This window comes from Rattus norvegicus, chromosome 19 (assembly GCF_036323735.1).
Source record: "Rattus norvegicus strain BN/NHsdMcwi chromosome 19, GRCr8, whole genome shotgun sequence".
NCBI classification, from domain to species: domain Eukaryota; kingdom Metazoa; phylum Chordata; class Mammalia; order Rodentia; family Muridae; genus Rattus; species Rattus norvegicus.
The window spans coordinates 10,431,977-10,452,159 of NC_086037.1; the positions used below are offsets into that span (position 1 = coordinate 10,431,977).

Here is a 20,183-nt window from a genome sequence, read left to right on the forward strand (position 1 = left end):
ACACTCACTCTCCACTCACACTCCACTCACTCTCCACTCACACTCCACTCACTCTCCACTCACTCTCCACTCACTCTCCACTCACACTCACTCTCCACTCACTCTCCACTCACACTCACTCTCCACTCACACTCCACTCACACTCACTCTCCACTCACTCTCCACTCACACTCCACTCTCCACTCACACTCCACTCACACTCCACTCACTCTCCACTCTCCACTCACTCTCCACTCACTCCACTCACTCTCCACTCACTCTCCACTCACACTCACTCTCCACTCACTCTCCACTCACACTCCACTCACTCTCCACTCTCTCCACTCACTCTCCACTCACACTCACTCTCCACTCACTCTCCACTCACACTCACTCTCCACTCACACTCCACTCACACTCCACTCACTCTCCACTCACTCTCCACTCACTCTCCACTCACACTCACTCTCCACTCACACTCACTCTCCACTCACTCTCCACTCACTCTCCTGACACACACTCCACTCTCCCGGCACAAGTCCCCGCACAGAGGGACTGTGGATCTTGTGCTACATTTGCTCTCTTCTATGTAGTACAGTGGCCACAGGACCTATTGTGTTCATGCCACAAATTAGACTGGCCCATGCGATGAGATAGCTGTTTAGACTCACAGCACCGGCTTTTCCTCTGCTGTAAGGTCTTTCTCCATTGAAATGTGTTCCTGAGATACTGTTTTAGTGAAAATCTTTTTGGTTTCTCTGGATGTTATCAAAAATATTTCGTTTAAAAACTTATATTTTTGTCATTGTGAAAAGTGTAAATGCTCTTGAAATCCATCAAGAAGACAGAAAGGCAGTGTGCGTGCTGTGGCCTTGGGTTCGTTTGGAGGGTAAGTTCTCTTTCTAGCAGATGTTGTATTTGAAAAGAGGTTACGAAGTGAAATGAAGGCTTTTCATTTCAATCATCCCAGCTCCTTGAGACTACCCCAGACTCTCATAAATGCTTCTGGTGCCCTGATTCTCTGTGTTGATCCCTAAGAATCAACATAACTCAAATCACCATGTTTTCTGTTACAGCTCAGAGAGTGGCAATAGTGTGAAAAGACTGAAACCAGACCCCGACCCAGATGACAAGGCTCAAGGTGGGTGCAGCCCCTTCATTCTACCCATGATGGATGAGAACTGTAGGAAGAATGCATCTCGTGTAAAGGGATGCATTATTTCTCTTTAAGCAAGCGTGCCTTAGCTTAGTGCCAAACTGTTTTATACTAAGCAGGAATTTCTACCGTGAATATGTCAGCTGCTGTACAAAGGTAGTGTGTTACAAACCAGTAGCATTGATACATAACAATTGAGTCCTCCCAGGAGTGCTTATAAGCCCTGGTCAGATGACCTCTGCTCACAAAAGGTTTTTCTCTGTCTTGCCAAATGTCAAGTTTCTTGATTTCTCCTGTGGCAGACAGAATGCCCCGCTTCTGCTGATGGTTGAATTGCAATGAGCCTAATGGAATTCAGGAGTCTTATTTTTCTTGAAGGTGGTGACTTCTTATGTGGTGAAATCTGCCTCTATATTAGGTAGCATGAAATTGTAGGTAAAGGGGAGTGTTCTCGGGCTGGAATGAGGAATTCAAGAGTTTGCTTTTAGTCGTACCTGTGGGGTTGAGGATCGAATTCAGCTCAGTTGTCATCTATAAAACAGGGCTTTCATTTATTCCTTTCTCAAACAAATCATGGATGGTTTTTAAATTGTTTCTCCTCAGTTCCAGGGATGGTAGTTGTACCTTTAAAAAGGATCATCAGCTTCCTCCACCCTCTTTCATTTCCACAGAGAAACACCATTGCATAATTCATATGTGTCCATCCAAACCTATTTAACACATGTAGACGCAGTTTCATATGTCATTCTAAGTGCCTTCTTCCTGTCCCTGCATTCTTGTCCCTGCATGCTAGCCAAGAAATACCCTCCTTTGCTAGAAGGAGAGACCCTAGAAGAAACTGGCTATACTTGAAGCTTGCTTCAGTCTTGCCCTCTGCAGGAGAAGGAAAGCCTTGGTCCTCCTGAAGGAAGCCTCGACCCTGACAGAAATTCAGCTTCTCCACTGAAAATTAGCTTGTGCAGAGCCAGCAAATGTACAAGGTGGCCTGTGTTCGCTCTCCATCTGCCTGCATTCCAAGAACATTTCACTAGTCATAATTTTCTGTGCTGAGTTGATATGACAATGTGGTCCGGCAAAGGCAGGAGTTGGCAGGAAATATCTCCCAAATGGTGAGCTTAGAGGGCAGCGCTTTGTTCTCTGGCTGTTAACTGCTTTTGGAATGAAATTTGTCAGAGTTGCAGTCTTTTCTCTCTGGAAACTTCCTAGATAATTGGAGGCTCTGGTCCTTTGACATAAGCGACTCAGGGTCACAGTGGCCCCAGCTCCTGTGGCAGCTCTGTACTCAGTGCCATCCTCCCATAGGCTCCAGCCCTCCTAGCTCTGAACTCGACTCTTTATTCTCCGCTTCAGAAAGCATTCTGTGTGGTGCATATTAACACGACAAGCACTCGAGGAGTGAATTGTACAACTTCTCGTCATGCCTCAAATATTAAAACCGTCAGGTTTTTACCATTGCCCACCTCCCCCCAAATCAGCCATTTGCAAGGAAACTGTAGAATGACATTAACTCCCATCAGATTATGGCCTACTTTGTGCCGTATCCAGTATGTCCCATGGTGGTGGTGGTTGGGAGGTCACCTCTCAAGGGTCCTCTATGGAGTGGTCACCCTGTCCCTCAGCAGGTGCCAGGGCTTCTGTGGCGCTCTTCCTTTATTGGAGAGACACTGAGGGATGAGAGAGATGGGCAGGTCGGCTCTGCTCTTCCTCTATTGGAGAGACACTGAGGGGGTGAGAGAGATGGGCAGGACGGCTCCGCTCTGATTGCAGTGGCCAGAATGCTCTGTGAGTTTTTATATTTGCCCTTTTAAAAGCAATATGTTTTATATATATATAATTATTTAGAAAGGGGATGAAGACTACAGTAAAAAAGCAAGACTCCCCTGCTCACATCAGTTTTTCATGGTTTTGCTTTTGTTCTTTTTAGGCTTTGTCCTGTATGTCCAGGCTGGGGATGATCTTTTAGCATTAGGAACGGTGATGGCTAACTTCTGTCCTCCTTTTGCAGAGGCCCCGAGCTGCATGTCTCTGGGAAGCTCTTCTCTGAGTGGAGCCCCCTCCCTCCACTGCCCGTCTGCTGCTGTGTGCATTGGTATCCTTCCTGGCTTGGGTGCCTACTCTGGGAGCAGTGACTCCGAATCCAGTTCAGACAGCGAAGGCACCATCAACGCTACAGGGAAGATCGTCTCCTCCATCTTCCGAACCAACACCTTCCTTGAGGCACCCTAGCTCCTGACAGTACCACAGGGAGCATCTCCTCAGAGGGTTGGATGCCAGTTCTGCCTCGGCATCACCGCCCTCAAAAAACTTACTCACTTGCTTCCTGTGTCCATGTGACATTTTAACCTAACTCAGAAATGTGTCACAGTCCATTTGTGGCTCACACTTGGTTTGATTTCTCTTTATACTCGAGTGCAGATGAACAAACCTGTCCCGTTGGTATGAGGAGTTGGGGTTCAGGCTGTCTCAGAAATGTCACTGACGGTAAGGACAGGCACAGCTGCTCGCAAGGACTCCGTGTGTCCTGTTGCTGTCTCGTTTATCTCCTCACCTAGCAGCACAGGAAGGGCTTCATTAGCTTCATCTTCTGTTATAGATGAATGGGCGGTCTGGTTCTGCCATGTTGTGTGTGGGCATAGAGAAAGGGGCCGACTAGCTGGTGGCATGGAGCTCTCTCCCCTGGGACTAACCCTTCCTGGGTGTTGTGGTGACTTCAGTAAAGATTGCAGGCCACACCCACAAGGCTGAGAGCCAACTACAGCCCTTGAGGTGACGCTCTTCCATGTTCTCCCCTCTCCATCCAGCCTGAGGAGGTAGGAGGGAGCTGATAATGAGGACGTGTCCATCTTCTGCCCACCTTCTCTCCCTGAGAAATTGTTTTGATTTTGTTTTTGAAATAAAAGATTTAGTTTGATTCTGAATGTTAGAAAAGCAAACTTACTGAATCATAGCCAGAAACTGTAACTGCTGATAGCTGTGTTAAAGAGATGACTAATGCCTGGCAGTTTCTGGAATCCTCAGACTGCAAACCAGTGGGACATCCTGCCTGCACGTTACGGCTGTACTCTAATCCACCAAAGCACTGCTGTTTGCACATACACTGCAGCTTTTGACCTAAGCTATTTCCAGCCAGTCTAAGGTGCTGCTCACTACCTTTCCTCTATCCAGTGTGCCTTCCCCCACTCCTACACACACACACACACACATACACACACACACACACACACACACACACACACACACACACACACACACACACACACACACACACACACCAGTTCCTGGGCTATGAGCAGCCAAAAGCAGCAGGCTCTTGCCTTTTTTTGTCTCATAGAGGGAGGGAGGGAAGGACAGAGGGAGGGCGGAAGGGAGATAAGAAGGGAATAGGTATGCAGGGCTTAGGGGTTAGGAGAAAGGTCTGTGTGTCCTGCTTCAGAATGAGCCTGAGAGGTTCTCTTCTCGCTGGTCTCAGCATCCATTGTTTTTTCCCTTCCTATGGGTGTGAGACGAGCGAGACACTGAATGTGTTGGCACTGAAATACTGGCAGGCAGAGGAAGCTCCTCAGTTTTAACGTGGGCAGAGAGGGCCCTGGATCTCATCCAGCCCTTCCTTTCCCCTTCCAGTGTATTGACACTGGTGCCTACCAGCAGATGGTGGTTTTCCTCCACCATCGTCGATGCCTGTGAGCATCCTTTGCAGAGCCTCCCAGTACTAATCTTTTCTGACTGTCAGTGCAGGCCTGTCAGCTCCCTCCTGACGAACAAGACATTTAGGTAAAACTGCAAGCACCTTCTGCCTCTTTGTATCATTGTTCCTACGACTGTGCTGTCATTCTCGAAGCTCGTTCCTGTATCCAGAGCAACCCTGAGCCATTTCAGGAGGCAGACCAAGACATCAAAGTCATCAGCATCACATAGCTTGACTTTTCAGACCAACTGGTCTACCTCATGGCCTCCTGATGTTGAAAAGAAGACGGCAGGGTTGCAGGGTTTAAAACTGTCCATTAACTTTAGTTTTTAGCCCTGTCAAGCTAGCTCTTGCCCTGTGCCACATGAGCTTACAGCCCTCTCATCACTTGAAGCTGATTGCGGAGCAGTGTGTAGCCCAAGCTGGCTTACAAATTCACCATCCTTTCACTTCAGCTTCCTGAATGCTAGGATCACTGGTGAGTGCCGCTGCACCCAACCGCGATGTCACTTTTGGTCCTTCTGGTGGCCTTTTTACCAGAGTTCATTGTGCCTCCATGGTGTAGGGGCCTGTAATCGAAGCACCACTTCCATGGCAAAGCAGGCCAACCAAGGGAAGCAGCTATGGTTTCCTCCCACAGAAGAACAGAATGAGCAGAGAGAGATAGAAGAAAATCCCACCTTGACCCTCAGAACACAGTCATTTGTGTACCTTGGCAGGTCTCTCCGGGGGAGTCAGATTAATCAGGGACCAAAAATACTTGAAGGAAAGATTCTCTCTGTACTGACCGTATATAGACTTTTCTTATTCCCTACAAATAACACTGAGTACAACAACTTGTAGCATATCACGGTCCAGACATCGTAAATTGTTGTAAGTTGAGTAAGCTAGGAATGACTGAAAGTCTAGGGAGATGCATGAGTAGGCTCTGTGCAGACAGCATTCCACAGACAGCTCTTGAGCATCTGCAGACATTGACCTCTGAGGAGGGTCTATGGACCAGTCCCACCAGACGTGCTCCTGCCTGCATTACTAGACTTGTTTCTTTGAACCTTGTACATTATCTTGGGTGGCAGAATTCCTGGGATTCTGAGACCTCTTGGGGAAAGCCCCAGCGATCTGTTGCCAGCTCTACCTGGGAGACAGTGAACTGTCTTGAGTTGTATTAGTATTGCCCATGCCCTTCCTGTCTCTTCCTGACATTTGTCTACCTGAAGCCATTCACATGGGTGGGGAGGAAAGAGACCTGAAATTCAGGTCACCTATTTCTCTATAAAAAGCTGGGAGGCTGATATGACTGGACCTAGACAGGTAGCTGACTTCCTGCCTTGCACAGAGGTCTCAGGACCCAGCAGAGAGAAAGATTCTCATGCACGAGCACCCACTACTCAGTAAGGTACCTTGTTAGAGCCCCTCCCCTCTTTTTGTTTTGTTTTGCTTCCCTTTTGGCCAGCTCCTCACTTAAGGAAAAAGCTTGGTTTGCCTGAACCAGCCCCTTGAGAACTGCATCTGTCCACCCTGCATAGATATGCCGTAGTGATCTCATGACAGCCAGACAAGGCCCTTCACCTAGGAAACACGAAAAATACCAACTTGCTATGGTCATATGTAAACCATCTAGATTAGAAGCCTCCCAGGTCTGGTCGGGTATCTAGAGTGTATTAATACGCTGCACACAGATTTGTACAGTGCTGGCATCCCCACTTGTAACTAGAACACGGACATGTTGGAAGGGTCAGATCTGGTTGTCCACTCCGCCAGCTTCTGCCTTAGCTCCAGTTAGCTAAATGTTAATTGCTTACACACTCCGGATTCTTTGGCTCAAATGTCCTTGCCGTGGGTATGTGACTCAGCTGTTATCTTAGGCCCCTCCAGGAAAGGAAGGAGAGCTCAGTGGTAGTGAACAGTTACTTGGACTCCTGGCAGCCAATGGAATACAAGTACTCGGTGCGTGATGCTCAACTGGCATCACAGTCAGCCCTAATGACTGTCAGGGGCTGGCATTGTTCCCCTACCTGCTGGGGGAGTAGTTTCAGAGGGAGTCGGAATAGCATTAACGGTCCTGGCCCCAGCAGCAGAAGAGACACAGAAAGGCCTCATGGGAGACCGGCTTCTCTTGTTTCTGTGACACCACTGAGGCCTGCTCTGTACAGATCAAGCAGCTGGGGGACATGCTGAATTGTTTTAGTGGATTTGTTTTTCATTCTGAAAAAGCACTCTGAAGCCAGCCCTTCTATACATTCTATAGAGGAACCCCAAATTCCCAGAGGCCCAGTGACTCGCCTGGGCTGCCCTGCTATATGACAGAATCAGATTTGTATTTATGCCTAAAGGCTGTCTTTCTTGCACACTCTCTCTCTCTCTCTCTCTCTCTCTCTCTCTCTCTCTCTCTCTGTGTGTGTGTGTGTGTGTGTGTGTGTGTGTGTGTGTGTGTGTGTGTGTGTGTGTGTGTGTTTGAGACTGACTCCAACACTACACAGTCACCTACCTGGATATATCCGCTAGACTCCCTTGTTGGCTAAACCGGTTAGTGGCTGGATGTGGTAACATACATCTTTAGTCTTAGCTACCAGAAGATAGAAATAGGATGATCTTTGTGAGTTCAAGGCCAGCCTGGTCTACATGGTGAGTTCTAGGGCAGCCAGAGCTATATACTGAGATCTTGTCTCAAAAAACAAAAGCATTTGGTGGCCACAGAAGTGTGCTCCTCATTTCTACCACATACACTGTGGCTCCTGAGATTGGGATCTGCCCAGTGCTGACCAACTCCAGCATCTAGGAAGGACTGCCCTGGAGGAGAAGGCAGAGAAGGCTTAGTGTCCACAGAACAGGGTAAGGTCATTAGCAGCTTGAGTGGAAAAGCCCCTCGGAGATGCTGAGGGTGGTAGGATATGCATGCACAGTGGTCCACCACACTCCCATCTGCCTTCTGTCTGTTTAGTAGGCCTGCTGTGTTTCCCTGTTTCTGCAAGATCATGGGAGGGCTGTGGAAGGTTCGATGCTGGTGCAGGGAGCTAGACACGTGGTACAAAGTAGAAATGTTCACTGTTCCAGTTGCATGTCTGCTTGTCAGAAGACTGAGAACTCCTCATCAATAGAGTACGGGTGTGGAGGAGAAGGACTGAGGAGGAGGTCTGGGGCCAGTCTCATGAAGAGGAGGTGTGTGCTAAGAGGAACATGCAGCAGGAACAGACATGACCTCGTTTAGGGTCCTGACACCGAAGACATTGCCTACTACATCCGGGGGAGAAAGTGGGCACTTCTGGATGCTGTGTCCTGCGCCAGTGTCACGGGAATCACTGCTGGCGACAGGGAATGCATGTCCCCATGAGGAAGTGATCACACTGACCCTTCAAAAAGGGGGCGGGGATGAGGGTCTTCCTAATGGTTTTCTTTTCCAAATCAGTGAGTGCCCATTGACCCTCACTAAGGAAGGAGCTTGACAGGCAACATCTGAAACTCCTTTATTACCCTGAGTTTGACAAGTAGAACATAGTCACAGTATAAAAACAGCAGACCACCATACAAAGTACACAGTAGGGATACATTCCTTCTTGCAGCTAGTTACTTAGAAAAAGCCGGTTACGATTGTAAAAATTTTATTCTCTTTGATAACAATAATTCCACTAAAATTATACAAAGTACATTCAATACTTAGAGTGGCAGGAGGGCGGGGTGAGGGAGTTGTTTTGTCCTGGAAGCATCATCATTGACTCTGACAAAGGGAGCCCATATGGGCTGGGGAAGTTGGGGTGGAGGTCCAGTTGTAAAAAATAAAAATGTGGACTGGTTTAAAAAAAAAAAAAAGGCCACCCACGAGGAAGCAGGGTGAACGTGCATGTTCCTGGGGAGGCTGGGGGCTCAGCTGGCATGCTGTGGCTGGTCCCGCGCTCAGGCAGGCTCCGAGTTGGTGGGGGGCAGGTTTTTATGCTTGAAATACTGCACTACCTGCTGAGGAAGCTCTGCAAGCACCGCTTTAGCCAGCGTTTCTTTGGCTGCCTGTGGGATGGATCCAGGTGGGGAGAAACAGGAAAGAGGAGGAGGATCAATGAGCAGGTGAGAGATTCACCATCCCAGAGCTGTGATAACAGGGCTTGAGGGCCAGGGCCCTCTGAAATGAGTGGGCCTCAGCTCAGCCCGAATGCTAATCCCACCACTAGCAGTGACTTCCTTGTCACTTCTCGGGATGGGGAAAAGACCTTAGGGGATGAATTTGGGGGGGAAGAAGTGGTGTTTTAGCTTCCTCAACCTGAGGCTTTTCCTGACCAACAGTCAGTCTGTGAGAAGCATCAGTGAATGCAGCCAGCCTCAGGAAAGTGTCAAGTCACTGTCCCATATAGCAACAGATGACCAACGAATGCCCCACATTTGTTCTAGGAAGCCAAAAAGCGGGACAAAACCATCCTAGGCAGAGACGTGGTGGGCACTGGGCCACCATTTGCCAAGGCTGGATCCCAGGATTTAAGCCTGACGAACCCATAGGCTTTAGCTGAGGGAACTGAGGCTCAGGAAACTCATAGCCTTCCTAAGGCTGGGCAATGTGTTACTGATCCCACAGGAGTCAGAACCTAGGCTGGCCTTACACAGATGCCACCCAAAAGTCCTGGATCCATCCAAGAGACAGAGCATCTCATGGTCATTCTGCTAACCCTGGCCAGCTGCTCAAAGTTCACTCAGCAAGGCCAGAGACACTTTCAGGAAGAGGCTGGCCACCACTGTATATCATATCATCCCCACATTTGGGGGAAGAAAGCCAGGCTAACAGGAGGGTTTCTCGGCTTTTGTTTTCCCATCTGCAGAGTAAGGGTAGAGGAAAGGGCAGGAAGCTTCAGTTCTCCCACCTCAGCCTGCCTCAGTGTTCTGGGTAATCTTAACCCAGGACACTACCTAGAGCCATAATCTGGATTAGCCCCCACTCCTGGGTTCCTTTGACTTGTGGAAAGAAGTGGTGACAGTGTCACAGTGGCCTTATCTTGGGCAAGGTGACAGCGCCTAACTCACCGTGGGCCCTCAGAAGCTCACAGTACAGGGGGAGGAATCTGAGAGGGACCAGTGAGCTCTGCTGGAGACCCTGCAGCCACTCTCCCCCTCCCCACCAGGGCCCACACTCACATTGCGGAACTCTCGGAAGGGCACGAACTGCACAATGTCCCGGGCTGCCTCCTCGCCTGTATGTGAGCGCAGTCTACGGTTGTCCCCATCTAGAAACTCCATGGCTGCAAAGTCAGCATTGCCCACACCCACAATGATAATGGACATGGGCAGCTTGGAGGCCTGCACTACGGCGTGCCGTGTCTCCTCCATGTCACTGATGACCCCGTCAGTGATGATGAGGAGGATGAAGTACTGCTGTAAGGGAAGAGTGAGGCAAGTGATGAGTGTGAGAGCAGCCTCGCCCCTCCCCTCCCCTCCAAATCCTCAAGGCAAACTGCCCACACCTTGGACATCTCTGACTGGCCCGTTCTGAAGCTGGGCCCCGGGCTCTGCCAGTTACTGTGAGCACAGCTTTGGCCACTAAGACTTAATCTGCCGAGTTTCTGTTTCATCACCTTTAAACTGAGAGTTACTAAGCTCAGAGCTGACGTGCCAGCCGCCTGACAAGCCCAGGCTTGCACAGCAACACAGTCTAGCCTACAGCCTCTACGGCTGGCCTACCTCCCCTGTCTTTGTGGGCAGGAATACTCGTTCACTGTTAGCTCCATACTTGGCATGGAAGGAGACACCTGCAGGGGCTAAGCTCAGGTCACGTGGTCCGTCACTTCTGAGGTGGATCCCGGTCATGGCTAGGCTGCAGGGCTGTCACACTTAGGGCAGGAGTAGGTAGGTAGTCAGTGGTCACCCTGCCTAGGAGGCAGCTTTGGTGTAGACTGGTATCAGGTCTCCAGCTTTCACTGACCCCCCTCATCAACAGAAGGTAGGAAGTTCATAGGCTGCAGATAGAGCCTAACACCACTGCCCTGTGTCTCCCTGTTACCCTCTATTTATGACAAATGACACCAAACTTTCATTAGCAAGATGCTTTTCTTTAGGAATTATTTCAGGTAAAATGCATTGAATAATGAACATGAGCTGCCTAAGGATAAAGTGCACACCGGATGACTTGATGTGGAGAAGGGAGGTGACTGACAGGAAACCGTCAGGGCAATCCAGAGGTGGCCAGCCCTTTACTTTCACCCCAGGGCTGTCCTGACCTACTGTGGCCCTGTTCAGAAGAATCCAGTGTTCTGTCCTATCCACAAGATAAACACAGGAACCTTGTGCTGATTTACCATTGGGGGTGTCCGCCTTCTAATTCTGTCCTCTGACCACTAGTTGCCAAAGGGATGTCATGAAGCTAAGGGAAGGCCACCTTTGTGACCCTGGTGGGCCTGAAGCTACCTTCTCCACGGTCAAGACTGTGCAGCTTGTGGACAATACAAACCCAGCCTCCAGAATACCCCATCCTCTTCTGTTCCAAAGTACAAGGTCAGGTCAAGATATGGTGGGCTTGTGCAAACACTGGCTTCACCCTCCACACCCCAGCTCTAATGCTGTGCCTTTAAGAGACCAATCCCCTGGCTGGGGATACTTGTTGCCATGGAGATGGAGCCTGAACCCAGCGGTAGAGAGCTGCTGCTGGCAGCCCCTAGCCCTGGTTTTACCAATCCATCCAGACCCTTCCCTAGCCAGCTTTTATCCACATTAACTCCACCCACCCGGCAGTTCGGGGCAATATTCCTGGGACTTCGGCTGGCAGAGAGAAGGGCAGGAAGAAGCCTGACACTGAGGAAAGATTTAATTGGCTGCTCAGTCAAAGGTAGCGCTTGTCTGCAAGCTCCATTCAGCTCAGACATGTGCCCCCACCTCCCTGTGGTCGTCCTTCCTTGTTGTAGCCTGCTGCCTTCCTTCCGGGGGGATGTGAATGCAGAAATACAGAGCCTGGGTCCCTGCAAGGCTGCAGGTGGAGCGGGAAGGACAAAGGGGTGCCTGAAAACAGAAGACCTTTAGCAGACAACCTAACTGCCAGTCTGGCTTAGAGGCCATCCGATGGCTCAGAGAGCTTTCACAACCTGCTAAGGTCCCGTAACAGGTAACTGGCAGGTTCTAGGTTCGTGCCCAAATCTGCCTGACTACAAAGTGCCATGCTGTCCTCTGCCACCCACTGCATGGGTGGCTGGTCGCTGTGAGCCTGGCAGGAAAAGCTCCCTTGTCACCCGTTAACCTGGAGTGAGTCTGAACGAACAGAATAGTGGTCTAGGCAAAGTCCAGAGCCCTAGCTATAGCCCTCACTCCTGGGTGCCACAGCCAGCTTGCTCAAAGCCATGGCCGTCAAAAACCAAAGCTTCGAAGATCCACCACTACACCCAGAGCCCCCAGAGCAAATCAGAAGGGCTGTGGAGGGCAAGAGCGGAGGGTGGAAAGGGACTCCGAAGCCCTGGTGTCCCTACTGTGCTGTCCCTCCGCACACACCTTCCCTACACCCTAGGTGCTCCTGACAGCCCAGCCCACATTGCAGGTCAGGGGCTTGGCTCTCCATCTAGGTCTCAGGAACCAAGTCCCAGCTTTTTCAAAGAGCAGAGCATCTCTTGCCAATTCCAGGCCTGCCTCACGGGGCTAGGACTGCACAGCTACACCTCCCACGGCACGAATGACTGGAAGAAACTGGCCTGACCCCACGGTTTAGGCAGCGTGGGGAAGCTGCACTCACCTCCGGGTAATTTCTGAAAAGCTGGCTGCTGAGGGCTGAGATGGGGCTTGCTACTTGTACTCCAGCAAGGCCACTTTCAGGTCATCAGGTCACTCAAACCTGCTTGTTACCCCACCCCTACCCCCACCTCCGGTGGCTTCCCACTACCTTCGGGAGGAAACCTAGAGTGTCTGACGGCTCTCAAGGTCCTGTGGGAGATAGTGAGCTTTCTGAGTCTCGCCAACTCCGTCACAATCTCCTTACACACGACTCTATCAGTTATACCCACACACCAAGACCCACCCCCCACTCTTAAGAATCTCTCAAGTGTAAGCCTGGATATCCCCTTCTAAGCACCACCCCTTCCTTGTGCCCACTGTCGCTTAGGTGCCACCTGTGCAATCCTGGACTGTAACCATCACAGGCAGACATTCCTGCATCGGCCTCCCAGCTAACTCCCCTAAAAGCTGAATCTCACTCATCCAAGTGTCCTTGGGGCTGCCCAGAAAGGCTCAGAAAAGGCCCGAGGAAGAAATAATGAATGGAAGGTGCTAGAGACACCACTGCCTGCTCTCTGTGTCCTGTACGTGGGTGTGTGCTCTGTGTGCATACGTGAGGGGATGTGGAAGGCAAAGCCACATTACATCCCCCAACACCAAAACATGGCCAACCAGAAGCATTGGTTAATCCCCCAATTACTTCTATCGGCTGCGGGTCTCCCTGGGCACAGCGCTACCAGATGCTAGCCTGAGAGATGTCCGTGCCTGTCCCTACAACCGACCTGTCTTACGTGCCAGGCTCTAGACTGAACAGCGCACGCGCCCATTTGGGTGACTCTCTGCAGCACTCAGAGATGGGAATGCTGTTGTACAGGGGAGAAAAACCAAAATTCAGAGTGTTAAACTACCTGTTCTAGTAACACAACCAGGGAGTGGGGGAGATGGGGCTCGAACCAGGTCCTTTCAGCTTGAGGTTGAGCCACCCCGCAGCTCCACTCGCCTCCTCTGGTGGAGAGGGTCAGGGTATGTGGTAGAAAAGTCTGTATCTACTCCTGGATCTCGGAGTGGAAGCGGTGGCCGAGACCCCAGGCTCTACTCTCACAGCTGAAGTCCAAGGCCTCGGAGGTAATAGCTTAGGCTGGGAAGCCAGAGGTGGCTTAGAGTTGCAAGTAAAACCAAATCTACCAGGGTTGATCCCAGAAGGGTCTCAAACGGTGTCTGGGCCCAGGTCTCAAGTCCTTTTGCTCAGAACGAAGGTGAGGTTCTCCTTACTGGTAAAGGGACGGGGGGTGGACAAGGCCGCTGCAAATCAGGAGTTCCCCAGTCATGAAGGCACTTGTTTCCAGACCCCACTTCCTGCCTAGTTGACCCCTGGCTGGCAGCAGGTACAGCATGAGACAGGGGCCTGGCACACTGCTAGAATGTGCTCATGTCCCTGCCCAGACGGTTTCTCCTGAGTGGGAAATCGGGCCTATTTTCAAGGATTCATGCAGCCAACAACTTTGCTGGCACTGAACTTGGTATTCTTTCAATGGGCAGTGAAGCTGAAGGCTGCCCTTTTACTCGGCCCTACCCAAGCTATCGAATCTCAGCAACCTCAGGAACCAGAGAACAACAAAACTATCCCTGCCCGGCCTCACGCACCAGAGTTTCTATCCATTCTGTCCATCCCATTTTGCATCAACATGGGGGTCAGTGTTCCCACTGCACTGGAGGAAATGGGCTTAAAGGAAAGCAGGAACCTGAGTTCTCAGCTGCTTCAGTCAGGGGTCATTTACTTTACTGCACAGCACAGCCCCTTCCCGGCTGACCGTACCTCAGTATTCTTCCTAATTTCCAGGGACACGGTGCCCTGAACTCCACTGTCTGTCCTCCAAGGCCTTTGGGGGTGGGTACAACAGGATTATCAAATGCTAACCTCCTCAGGCAGTCAGGCACGTTCCCTCATGACACAAGCTGGACACGCTGATCTTCTCTGGGCACACATAAAGAGATGTCAAGCACGTGACTACAGCGGGCTCCTTCTCTGCCGTCAAGACAATTAGGACAGACCTGGACCTTCCCAGCACCAGCCCTAGGCCCTCTCCTTTCTCATTCCCTCCCCTTCCTTTTCTCTCTGCTGCTACTTCAGGGACATCAGCCTCTGCTTCCCCAGTGACAGGCACCTCCCTCCTCTGAACAAGCCCACAGTGGTCCCCTTATTCATGGTGCAGAGCCTTCCCTTTGGGATAGGCAGTGACATGGTCTCACTGACCTAACCCCATCTATTCATAGAGCACCGTGTTCCTGTCATCCACCAAGTACTGTGCCAGGCTAACAGTCTATAGTAAGCTGAGTACAGAAAGCCCTGGACCATGTGGCCAAGAGGCTGCTAACTTGTAACAGAGGCAAGAAGGGCACAGTCAGAATAGGGCCACAGAGATGGTCTTGCAGGGCCAGTGAGTCACCGTGCAGTCTGAGGAAAAGTCCAGGAGGAAGCCCTGGCAATAGCCCTGCTGGAAGTGCTGGGATGAACAGCACTGTAGATGCCCAGGCTGGTCACCTGCCACATCATAGACACCCCACACCACAGTCTTACTACAGAGCCCGAGGCCGGGCCTTTAGACCTAAGGCCCTGTAAGGCTTTAGACCAAAGTATTCCAAAGGGGGCCAGCTCCTAAGCCCACTGGGGTCAGACAGTGGCCAGCGCCCCCCCCCCAGAAGACTGGGGTCATAAGTCTCACTTCCTGCAAAGCACCAATGACACTTCTGTCTGGAGTAGGGCTCCAGGAAGCAAGGCTCATCACACTGGGCTTATCCTGCCTCCTCAGAACCTGATAGACAGCACCCTATAGAGGCTTGCACCTCACTTGGACAGGAAAGGGAACGAGGGGAAGTCAAATATCTCCCTCTCTAGCCCCACACTGGCAGGAAGATAAGCACACACCCCACTCTGATTTCCCTCCTGTTGGGCAGAGCGCTACCCACTGCTGGTTTCATCCCAGCATGCACACACCCTTGCTGCCTACTTACCGTCGCTGTCTGCTGCTCTGTGGCCTGGGCTGCAAACCGGGCCACGTGGTTGACGATAGGGGAGAAGTTTGTGGGGCCATAGAAGCGAATGTGGGGCAGACAGGCTGAGTACGCCTGGGCGATGCCATCCACGCCTGCAGAAGACATCCTGGGTCAGCAGAACACTCTGCCCCATCCTGCTGCTGACAAAGCATCTACTTCATGTTCTCCCAGAATGCCCCACCATTGCTAGTGAGGATGGTGGGGCTTGCACAGCTCCTTCCATACCAGGTGCACTGGAAATACCTGCTGTCATGACCAGCCAACGCTCTACAACCTTATGCTCCTGGCCAGACGGCTCCTGGGCTTGGGCTGACGTGGACCAATCTGAATTTAGACACGTCCTGGAGGATCTGTGCTAAACCAGAGCCCACGGAGCACAGGATCTCACTTATGGCCAGGAGATGTCCTCTGTGCCCAAATCATGACAGCCCTGCAGTGACATGAGAGACTTCCTTCTCTGTGGAGTTCATCCTGGCCCAGCCTCAGGAGCCCTCAGAAGGGAACGGATGTCCTTCTCGTTCCCTTCAGCATCCTCTCTCCTCCTCTCAGCTTCTGAAATGTCTTGAGGTACAGAAGGGGTGGGTCCTGCAGTCACTTCCCTCCTCTTTCTTGCCCCTCCCTGCCAGGCCGCTGTTCATCTTTGGCCATCAAGGCTCTTCTGAGAGGGGCAAACAGGGAACGAGAGCAGCTGTGTAATGCTGCCTTCCTGGTCTACACAGCGTTTCTGCCACCTGTTCCCCTAATTCTCATCTATGTCCTCATTCACCCAGGAAAATGAGCTAAGCAGGTACCACACCTCCGTGGGGCAGGTAAAGGCTCAGAGAGGTGCAGTCACTTCTACAAGGCTTCACAGCCAGGAACAGGCAGCGGTTAACATTGGGCCCAGGACTGTATGACTCCACACTCCACAGTCCTCACCTGTCCCTCTAAATAAGCATGACAGGAATGGAATAGAAAGGATGGGAACTGGAATCCCATCCCCCACCCTCCCTCTGCCTGCTGTTCTCCAGGCTGGGACCACACTCACCTGAGCAGAAAGGATTAGTGGGGTTGAAGTTGATAGCGAACTCATGGGACACCTAGAAATCAGAAGGCAAGCTGAGAGGCAGCATCCTGCCCCACCCCAAAGCCAGCCCCCTCTGAGGTGTCACTCTCACTTCACCACATCTAGGGTTATTGATCCCACTTCTGCCTCCCTAACTTCACAACAAATGGAGACCTTATAAGCCAGTCCACTGTCCTCTGGGAGTAGGGGGTGCATCCATACCTTCCTTGCCAAGAGATCTCCTAAATGGAACAGAGATGGCCCAGGGACAGTGGGGCTCTAGAACACTAGGAATGCCCCTGTTTCCCTCTCTGCGTCCTGGGAGCCACTTGCCTGGGCCTTGAAGGCTTTCCCAATCTTAGCACCAGGCAAGGTGCTAGACCGAAGTCTACCTCACACCCCTCAGCTTACTGGGATTGGCTAATTACCACTCACTGCTAGCCTAGGGATCAGACCATAGGATGGGGCTGAGTGGGTCACATGCAAGCTGTGTGCATCCCCAAGGGCCTGGCATCCCTGCCATGAGTCCTAGCTCCTAGTCTGGGGCTGGAGAGAGGGCTTAGTGATAAAGAGCATACACTGCTCTTGCAGAAGACTTGGGTCTCGTTCCCAGCATCTACATCTGGTAGCTCACAATTACCTGTAACTCCAGCTGCAGACGAACTAATGCCTCTGGCCTCTGGCAGCACCTGCAGTCTCATATCCTCTCTCCTCTCTCTCTCCTCTCTCCTCTCTCTCTCCTCTCTCCCTCTCCTCTCTCTCTTTCTCCCTCCCTCCCCCCCTTCCTTCTCTCTCCCTCCCTCCCCCTCCTTTTCTCCCTTCCCCCCACATAATTAAAAATAAATATATATATACTTTTTAAAAAGCTGCTGAGTTACTAGGTTTGATCCCAAATACAAGTGACCCTTTCACAAACAAGGACTTTATACCCACTGTATGCCAGACCCTAGCACAACAGGAGAGAACCGAGTGCTCCTCACAGAGAGAACAAGTAAATCACTGGGAGCTGTGAGGACAGAGCCAGGGCAGGGCAAAGAGCCAATGAACCAGGGGGAAGTCAACTGTCTGGGTGCTGGCCACATACAAAGGCCCTGAGGTGGAAAGGAAGAGAGGAAGTCAGGCTCACCGGACAGGGCTAAGGTAGCAGAATGACCGAAAAAAGGGCTGGGAGGGCCAGGCCTGGTATACTCTGGCAGTGCAGGAGAGGGGACAGAACATCTATGCTTGTCTAGCCTCATTACAGCATGCTGCTTTAACACCACTGGGTGCTTAGCCTGGCCAAGCCCCAGCACCCCCAGAGTTGCCCTGTGACATTTCCATGGCTTTTGCTCAAGAAAACATCTCATTCAGCTGAGTTCTTTGGAAGCTGGCTGGTGTCCTAGCAACAAGCTCTTGCTGGGCCTGGCCACTGGCTCACCCTGCCCGCCTCCCTGTGGCATCTGTGTTTGCCCAGAGGCCCAGTCTGGGTCCCACAGCATCCTACCTCACACTGTGCAGGGCCAGGATATCCACTGGTCATGTGTCAGACCCAGGGCTATTCTGATGCTTAAGATGAGCACTGAAATAAGCTAAGAGGATGTGAGGCCATGCTAATTCCAGAAGTGTGCGGCGCAACAGGGTTGGACCAGAGTGGGGACTGGCTGAATGGGACATGCCATCCCCACTGACTCCTCCTCTAGGAAGCAACAAATTTGGACCTGATCCTAGAGTCTGTCTGCCCTCCTGGAGCCCAGGCCCCTAGGGTGAAGGTGACCTCAGGCAAGTCACATTTCAGTCCTGAGCCTTGACTGTTTCATCTGTAAAATGAGATGGTGTTCTATGGCTCTGGCCACAGAAACTCCCCAACTCTGTGGCCTGCGTTCTCATTGGCTTCCCAGGCGAGGGCACCCAGGATTTCCTCCTGACATAGGGGATGTCCTTACCTGCCCTCCATTAACGTCACTCTGTGGACATCTATGGTTCCTTTCCCCTCCCCTGTTTCCTTCCCAGCATCTGAAACCTACCTGCCCCTAGCCCTCCTCCTGTCCAGTATTTTGTCTCTGTTGTCTACCCCATGTCCAAACAGGTCTCCCATTGCACCCATCCACTGGAGTCAGGGAGGCTGAGCAGCTCTTCTCCCTCCCCTGTGACTTAGAACACTGGGCACTCTATCCTCCCTGAACCTCCTTTGCCGGCCTTCTCCACAGTGAAAGGGGAACTATGGCTAACCTCTGCAGCTTGTGGTAAGACTGTAATGAAGCTGGCAATCAGGTGGAGGTTTGTGCAAAGCACCCAGGAGCCAGCGAGCTCTCTTCTCCTGATCTCCACACTGTGACTGCTCCCTGATCCACTCTCCTGCGCCGCCGCCCCCCCCCCCCGACTCAGTCCTGCATCCCTGGCCATCTCTGGGTGCCTCACCTCTCCATCTCATCCTGAGGTGGACCCTGGCCCTGTAGCAGGGGTCTGCCCCTGTGCTCTGAGTCCCAGACCGTCCTCTGCTTGTCTCCTGGTCTCACTCACGGAGGTACAGGAGTAAGACAGAACCCTGGAGCTCCCCCAACCTCTGATTCTGTCCCAGCCCCAATCCCACCTCAACCAAAGGAGGTAGAGTCTGTTATACTCACCTTCCAGTCCGGGGGTAACTGGGCCCCAAACCCCAGAGCAGGAAACATCTTATCACTGAAAAAGAACATGTGAAATATTTGAGTACCATCAACCCCCAACACACACACACACACACACACACACACACACACACACACACACACACACATACACACACCACACACACACCACACACACACACACATACACACACATACACACACACACCACACACACACACACCACATACACACACATACACACACACACCACACACACACACACCACATACACACACATACACACACACACACCACACACACACACACACACACACCACACACACCACACACACATACACACACACACATACACACACACACATACACACACACACACATACACACACACACACATACACACACCACATACACACACATACACACACACCACACACACACATACACACACATACACACATACACACACACACCACACACACACCACACACACACACATACACACGCACACACACACATACACACACCACATACACACACATACACACACACACACACACACACACACACACACACAGAGCTCACGCCGCACTCTCCCATCTTATGCACTACCCAGGGACAGAGGGCAAAAATTCACCCCTCTAGAATTATTCCCCACTAAACTCAAGTCTAAGCCCAGTTCTGGGTGGCAACTGACCACAGCTGGATACATCTGTACCTAGGGCAGACACTTGCTTGATTTTGACCAGTAGGCCTGGAAGCGCCCTACAGATCAGCAGTTTTCAACCTGTGGGCTTTGACCCCTTTGGCAAACATCTATCTCCAAGGACATCTACATTATAATTCATAATAGTAGTAAAATTAGTTATGAAGGAACGAAAATATCCTTTTATGGCTGGGGGGTCATTTGATACAGCTGAGGAACTCTATTAAAGGGGCAAAGCATCAGGAAGGCTGAGAACCACTGCTGTAGGTCCTTCTCAAACCAAGACCCTG

The 20,183-nt window shown here is 51.4% G+C and overlaps 2 protein-coding genes across 13 annotated transcripts in view; one reads left to right on the plus strand and one right to left on the minus strand.

The window, feature by feature from the left end:
• Psme3ip1 (proteasome activator subunit 3 interacting protein 1) overlaps positions 1 to 4,053 on the plus strand; it is a 28,648-nt gene extending 24,595 nt beyond the window's left edge. For all 11 annotated transcript variants that reach the window (XM_039097714.2, XM_063277993.1, XM_039097712.2 and 8 more), the window contains 2 exons: positions 1,056 to 1,120; positions 3,141 to 4,053. In XM_039097714.2, the coding sequence (XP_038953642.1) occupies positions 1,056 to 1,120; positions 3,141 to 3,361 (286 nt within the window). In that variant the 3' untranslated portion in view covers positions 3,362 to 4,053. The remainder of the gene's footprint in view (positions 1 to 1,055; positions 1,121 to 3,140) is intronic.
• A 4,215-nt stretch (positions 4,054 to 8,268) lies between these two features.
• The window catches only part of Cpne2 (copine 2), a 37,539-nt gene continuing 25,624 nt past the window's right edge, over positions 8,269 to 20,183 (minus strand). Inside the window, exons 12-16 of one of the 2 annotated variants that reach the window (NM_001256466.2) lie at positions 19,188 to 19,242; positions 16,567 to 16,618; positions 15,498 to 15,631; positions 9,933 to 10,169; positions 8,269 to 8,819 (exon numbers count right to left, since the gene is read on the minus strand). In NM_001256466.2, coding sequence (NP_001243395.1) covers positions 8,712 to 8,819; positions 9,933 to 10,169; positions 15,498 to 15,631; positions 16,567 to 16,618; positions 19,188 to 19,242 — 586 coding nt within the window. In that variant the 3' untranslated portion in view covers positions 8,269 to 8,711. Of the gene's footprint in view, positions 8,820 to 9,932; positions 10,170 to 10,258; positions 14,461 to 15,497; positions 15,632 to 16,566; positions 16,619 to 19,187; positions 19,243 to 20,183 lie in introns of those variants that run through there. The other variant, XR_010060019.1, reaches the window with a different exon arrangement.